Here is a 7,500-nt window from a genome sequence, read left to right as displayed (position 1 = left end):
ATTTTCTACTGAGTTAGACTGTACTTGTTACTGTAATTTTGTTACTGTAATTTTGTTACTGTTACTGTTACTGTAAGCTTGTTACTGTAATTTGCAATTGGATTGGTTATAAACCTATTTGGTTGCAGTGACCAGTGCAATGTCTCTTAGGCAAAGCACAACGTCATGCTATTATTTATTTTATACAAAATTAAGGTTCATGGAAAAGCGGAGAGGTAGCACAGGGCAAAAAGGCACAGATTGTGACAGTGAGACAGTGGTGCCACAGTTGATAAAGAGAGAAGTAGAGATAGGGTTGGAGTGAGAGGAAAAAAGAGCAATGTGACTGTGTCGCCAATATGCCTCTGCGTAGTCCCTGCCCGTGACAATGGGTAGATGCACTCATTCACTATCCTAAAAAGAAACAAGTTTGGTTTAAATCCCTTCAGCTGTTTTGAAGTATCACATTTTTACCATAGAACAGGTTTCACATCGATCGCTGAAGCTTTTTCTGAGAAGGGATTTAAAAAAAATATCACCTTTCAAGCTAATATGGCTGCCAAACCACGTGACATATGTCATCAAAAATGTTCACTCTGCATATGTCAGGGTAGGGAATCACGTTTGTGAAGTTTTGTGTTGATTGGATAAGGTTCATTTTTCCATCCAAGATGGCTGCCAATCCATGTTACCTACGATGTCATCATTTTCAAACTATATGCAATAATGGTGTTGGATGACATTTGTAAAATTTCACATCGATAGGGTAAGCGGTTTCAAAAAAAAAAGGAAAAAAAAGATATAAAAAAAAAAATACGATAGGGTAAGCAGTTTCAGATATATAATTATTTAATATTTTTCTTCAATCCAATATGGCTGCCAAAGCATGTGACCTATGATGTCATAAATTTAATATTTCAATACAAATGGGTCAAAGATCATGTGCATGCAATTTCAGATTTTTTAGGATAAGGCATTCGATTAAAACATTTAAGGCTGGTATACCACTTCACTGATGATGTCATCATTATAATGCTTTGTTCCCCATTGGGAGTACTTGACAATGTGCCAAGTTTTAAATTTTTCCATTCAGAGGTTTCCGACAAATATTTTTTTCATTATTTGCATTTAATCCAAGATGGCTACCATACCACGTGACCTATGACGTCACAATTGTCAAAAAACATTCTCCATGTGTGTCACTCCTACCCTGAAAGTTTCATCTCAATCGGACATGTGGTTGCTGAGAAAAACGACGTTTAGCCCATACGGACCCGACGGACAACCTAAAAAGATAATGCCTCCGGCCACCTTCGGGGGCGGATGCATAAAAAGAGAAAGGAAGAAAGAAAGGTCCATTGAATTATGTTTGGTGGGGTAAAAGTCATGGTGTGTGTGTTATTGGTTGTTATCTCCATATGTTATCTCCATATCTCAAAGTGTGTGTGTGTGTGTGTGTGTGTGTGTGTGTGTGTGTGTGTGTGTGTGTGTGTGTGTGTGTGTGTGTGTGTGTGTGTGTGTGTGTGTGTGTGTGTGTGTGTGTGTGTGTGTTGCGTGTTGCGTTCTGTTTGCTGCAGTCTGCCAACCATACGAGCAGCGAATACCCTGGAAGCATTGATGTTAAGAGAGTGACAATTCTATGTGTGGAAAAATTATATGTGTGAGGGGGGAGGGGGCGGGGGTAAGGGGGAGGGGAGGGGGTGGAGGTTGAGGGATGGGAGTGGAGGGGGAGGGGAGGGGGGGTAGGGGTGGGAAGGGGAGGGGGGAGGGATGGGAGGGGTGGGAGGGGGAGGGTGAGGAGGGGGAGAGGGGAGGGGTAGGAGGGGGAGGGGTAGGAGGGGGAGGGGTAGGGGGGGAGGGCAGGGGGGGAGGGCAGGGGGGGAGGAGGGGGGAGGTTACATTACACCGATTTACATTGAAAACTGCTGAAATATGTACGCAACTTCAACTTAGCACAGTTTAGTAAATACTCGAGATAAATCCATGCGGTAAAAGATTGCTGAGAGTTGCTAAGACCTACGACTTAGAAATTCCACATGGACACACTTCAGGGGGCACTTTCAAAGGGGAGATGTGCTTATTCTTTCTAAAAAATATTTTAGGTGTGGTATAGACACGATATTTGCATGCATCGGTTTCAAAAATCGAGCAAATATGGTAAATATTACTCACGTGAAACCAGGATCCGTCTCGGTGGTAGCCATGAGTGTGTAGATGTCACATGATCAGTCATGAAGAGTGGTTAAGTCCAAAATATGACATACCATGGCATAAAAACGATTTGCCCGCAAAGCATTGCACCGCAACGGCGGTCACAGAGTGCCATGCACAGCGTGACGTAAGTAGTGCGCGCAGCGCCCCTGGCGGAATTACCGGTCCCTATCAAAGACATTTAATTCATATCGCACAAAATCGACAAAAATCGACACAAAACACGATCGCTTTTCGCTCTGAATTACGTGCAAACGTGTGACGGAAATCACCATCGCCCAGCATCGAATGCCAACCAAGATGGCGCCCGGTAACTGCATCTCCACCTATGTGGAGTGAATGGCAATGGTCACATCACGTGATCGCTCTGGGCGAATCAGTCTAGCGGCGGGGATGGAACATCACGTGATCGCTCTGAGCGAATCAGCGAGCTGTTCTGACACCGGCTGAGATTAGCTGGTACTTCGCTGAAATGCGCTGAGGTAAATATGAATAATAAATATGGATCGTCAAATATTTTGAGGTCGGCCATGTTCGTCCCAGGCTCAATGGCCATGTCTATGCCAAATATCAAGCACGTGAACCTCTCCGTTTCGGAGTCTATCGGTAACATTACACACACACACACACACACACACACACACACACACACACACACACACACACACACAAACTGTGTTTTATATATACTAGGGCATGCCCGTACTATATCTATATCTAAAATTATATCCCCCCCCCTCTATTTACATGAAATGGTTTGGTCCAAAGCGAACGGCTTGCGAGTACGGTGACAATCCCCCCCCTCTATTTACATGAAATGGTTTGGTCCAAAGCGAACGGCTTGCGGAGTTTGGTAAAGAAATCGCCATAGCATGCACAAACGCGCAGGAAAGCGAAAGAATCGCAAATTAGTTTTAATTAGTTTTAAAACATCGTTTAACGCCAACATAGCGGCAACATAGTTTGCCAACGTGAAATAAATGAATACGCTCTCAAATGTGCCGTCCGAGGCAGAGTCTGTTCGCCACGTTCGGCACACGTGATAGCTCGCTGCTCTCTGATTGGTTGAATCGTTTTTTGGACATAGCTCGCTAACTACTTGTCCGATTAATATGAAACGTTGAAAAGGCACATCCTCGGGTCCCCAGCAATATACCTGGCAAGTTGCAAGTATATCGGACCGGTAGTTGTCGCGAAACAGCGGTCACAGACAAACACACAGACACACAGACACACAGAGATTACAGATATATATTAAAAAGCAAAGAGACTAACCCCCTTCCCCCCACACACACACACAAAAGTGGATACATCGAGACCTGGGAGGACTCTGTTCCACCTGCTTAAACCCAGATTTGGAGATAACACCCAACAACACACACTACAGCTGAGGAATTTGATTACCTCCACCACGAAGGTGGATCGAGATTATTTTTTCACCCCCGTTCTGTCTCTCTCTCTGTCTGTATGTCAGTCGCCTCCAGGTCACAATTCTAAACCGATCGTCATGAAACTTCACCAAGTCGTAGAGATTGTCACAATTGAGAAGCCTATTGATTCTGAGGTCAAAGGTCATCTGGAGGTCAAATTTCTAAAATTGCCATTTTTCATCCGATGGACTTGAAAATTGAACAGCATTTGTATAATGAGTCACTAAATTGGGAAACCAACTATCTTTTATGTCAAAAGGTCAAAGGTCAACTCAAGGTCAACCTTCAAAATCATTAATTTTCATCTGAAAAAACCATCAATTTTCATCCGATTAACTTGAGAATTTAACAGCATTTGCATAGTGCCTCACTGAATAAGCAACTAACTATTTTTGAGGTCAAAAGGTCAAAGGTCACCTCAAGGTCAAACTCCTAAAATTATCAATTTTCATCTGAAAAATCGTCACTTTTCATCCGATTGACTTGAGGATTTAACAGCAATTGTATAGTGCCTCATTGAATTGGCACACCAAATATTTTAAGGTCAAAGGTCAACTTAAGGTCAAACTTCCGAAATCATCAATTTTCATCTGAAAAATCATCACTTTTCATCCTATTGACCCGAGCTTTGATCAAGATCATCAATTTTAATCTTGATGAAATTGACAATTTGCTGGGTTAATGGAAACATTTTTGGGGGGTGGGGGGGGGAGTGGATTTTGCAAGTATTGTGCTCTGCATGATGTCTTCTTGTCTGTTTGTTTGTTTGTTTGTTTGTTTGTTTATTTGTGTTTTTCTTTTTGTCTGTCAGACTGTGAACAAGATATCTCAAAAAGTTGTGGACGGATTTGGACAAAATTTGGCAGAGAGGTAGTATATGTGGCAAGGCCAAAATTATTAGATTTTAGTGAAGATCCGGATTCGGATCCGGCTAGTAGAATCTTTGAAGTGATTCTTCACCATTGGGAGATAGGAGCAAAAACGATATATAGCAGGATATCTTAAAAAGTTATGGACAGATTCGGACGAAACTTGGTGGACAGGATGGGTGTGTGACACGACCAAATGGATTCGATTTTGGTGAAGATCTGAATATGGATTCGGATACGAAAATTATTTAATTTTCAAGTGATTCTTCACCATTGAGTGATAGGGCTAAAACCGATACATAGCACGATATCTCAAAAAGTTATTGACGGATTTGGACGAAACTTGGTGGACCAGTTGTGTGTGTTACAAGGACGAATCGAATCCATTTTGGTGAAGATCTAAATATGGATTTGGATACGAGAATTATGTAATTGTTGAGTGATTCTTCACCATTGAGAGATCGGGAGAAAAGTGATATATAGCATATTTTCAAAAGTTATGGATGAGTTATGATTAAACTTGATGAACGAGTTGGTTAAGTGACAAGAGCAAGCCGATTCGATTTTGTTTCAGGTCCGAATCCAGATCCGGCCTATCAGTGGCATACAAAACATAAACTGTTCAACCTGGTGGAGGTGTGCACTCTACTGAGTGCTGTTGTAGTTTTATTTCTATATTGGTGAACTTTGTTGCATTATAACTATGTAAGCTGTTTCTGAAATGTGTAATGTGTATGCTTCTCATTTTATTCAATATCTGCACAACCTGTAGTAAGTTATACAAACATTGAATTGATAAGAGGCCTAAATACTGCACAAAATTTCTAATTTTTCACCCTATGGTTGCAGTATGGTACTGTACTTTATATTTGATGGACTGAAATAGCAGTCATAGTGCAAACTACTAAAACCAGAAGTTTCATGCCATTTTAAAGTTTTGTACCATTTCTTGCTTGTGTACCTGCTTTTATTTGTAATACTTGTGCCTGCTCCCACACTAGTGGTGCCAAAAACAAGCCATACATGACAGTCGAGCAGTTCACGGACTTTACAAACAACAAGCAGCGTGATCCACGTCTTAATGAAGTGCTATTCCCACCACTGAAGCCCCATCAAGTGCAACAACTGATAGAAAAATATGAACCAAACTCGGCATCAGTTAGTCGAGGTGAGCTTTTATGGAATGCCTCCCTGTGCATATGTGATGGTCTTTGTTTTGTCCACCATTGGGTTAGACAAAGATCTTCATTCGTATGGAGCACAAGGCTGTGGGGTAGCAACATTGGCTGAAGGTGTGGATGTGCTGTTGATACAATGCGATGCAGTCTTGACAACTTAGAGGCGACTGTGTACCTCTAGGCCATCCTGCCAGCATAGACAAAGATGAGAGTATATGTATGTATGTAGTGATAAATGTAGGGGTGTACTTACTTTTTCCACATGCGAATTTTGCATTTATGTTTATTTAAATTATACAATGGACTACAAAATGTAAATGTTTCATGATATTTGTTATATTATATCACCTTTATCTATCAATATTGTTGAAATGAAGATCAAATAGCTGTATGTTGAAATATGTTGAAAAAGTCAAAACTTTACATGGGGTGTACTTACTTTTTCACGTGACTGTAGAAGATTATATTACATTATATTATATTATATTATATTATATTATATTATAATATATACAGTCGGACCCCGCTATTCACGGTTCCACTATTCGTGGTTCCACTATTCGTGGGTTTCTCGTATTTGTGGTTGATAAAAATGCGACCTCTTTCTCTCTTTGCGGAAAGTGTCCCGCGAATTCGCAGTTTTTAAAATATTCACCTTGTGTCGCAATAATTCGCAGTTTTCCTGCGGTGCAAAAAAAAAATTCACGAGCTGCTAGCTTCACACATTTATAAAACCCATCTTTCACCAGTCATGCATAAATCAGCTGGACATACGTAAAGAAACATCTTCTACGAGCCGCGAACATGATGGTGTTGTGTTTTTTTTAGTTTAACCATGCGGTATGGATAAGCTGGATAAGCACTTTTAATAAACTGTAAGCGCATTCCTTCAGTAAATTGGAAATGGAACCTGATGTCGTTTTTTTTGTTTTTTTTTGTAAGCATATTTTATGAAACTAATCATGTGCATTTGCGGTCAAAACATTTTAATTTTTGTCGACATTCACGGGTTTTGTCTCACTATTTCCGGGACTTTCATCGATCATCGCGGATTATTGTTGACATTCTCGGGATTTGCCTCACCATTTGTGGATTTTGCCTCACTATTCACAGTTTGTTCCTCTCTATTCGTGGATTTTCGCGACTCGGGAACCAATCCCCCATTTTTCCATTGAAACAATGCCCTTTTCCAAAATTTCCAAAACATTGAATTTGCAGTTTCGCAATTTGCGGTTGTGCAATTCACGGCATTTCCCAGGAACATTTCCCCCGTGAATAGCAGCGTCCGTCTGTATATATATATATATATATATATATATATATATATATATATAAATAAAACACAGTTTGTGTGTGTGTGTGTGTGTGTGTGTATGTGTGTGTGTGTGTAATGTTACCGGTAGACTCCTAAATGGAGAGGCTCACGTGCTTGATATTTGGCAGACATGGCCATGACATGGCCATTGAGCCTGGGAAGAACATGGCCTACCTAAAAATATTTGACGAGATCCATATTTTTACCTCAGTGCATTTCAGCGAGGAATATTATACACGGAATCTGAGCTGGTGGCAGAGCAGCGCGCTGATTCGCTCAGAGCGATCACGTGATGTTCCATCCTTGCCGCCATAATCTCACAGTTACGCGTTCGCACGTAATTCAGAGCGAAAAGCGATTGCATTTTTTCACATTTCAGTGAGGAACATTGCCATTCACACCACACAGGTTTTTTTTTCTTTCATCTTTAGATCCATATTTTTAGCCATAACGTAGCGAATGTAGCGTAACATAGCGTTAGCATAACATAGCGTCGCGTAGCGATCCTCGCTCAGGAT

The 7,500-nt window shown here is 41.0% G+C and overlaps 1 protein-coding gene across 6 annotated transcripts in view; it reads left to right on the top strand.

Moving 5' to 3' along the window:
- LOC137436847 (1-phosphatidylinositol 4,5-bisphosphate phosphodiesterase beta-1) overlaps window positions 1-7,500 on the top strand; it is a 293,810-nt gene that overhangs the window by 202,434 nt on the left and 83,876 nt on the right. For all 6 annotated transcript variants that reach the window (XM_068131011.2, XM_068131013.2, XM_078787147.1 and 3 more), the window contains one exon: window positions 5,491-5,657. In XM_068131011.2, the coding sequence (XP_067987112.1) occupies window positions 5,491-5,657 (167 nt within the window). The remainder of the gene's footprint in view (window positions 1-5,490; window positions 5,658-7,500) is intronic.

The sequence above is a fragment of the Myxine glutinosa genome, chromosome 11 (genome assembly GCF_964187855.1).
Source record: "Myxine glutinosa chromosome 11, kmMyxGlut1.1, whole genome shotgun sequence".
In the NCBI taxonomy this organism is placed as follows: Eukaryota; Metazoa; Chordata; class Myxini; order Myxiniformes; family Myxinidae; genus Myxine; species Myxine glutinosa.
Note: the sequence above shows the minus strand (reverse complement) of the source record. Positions and strands in the feature narration are given on the sequence as shown.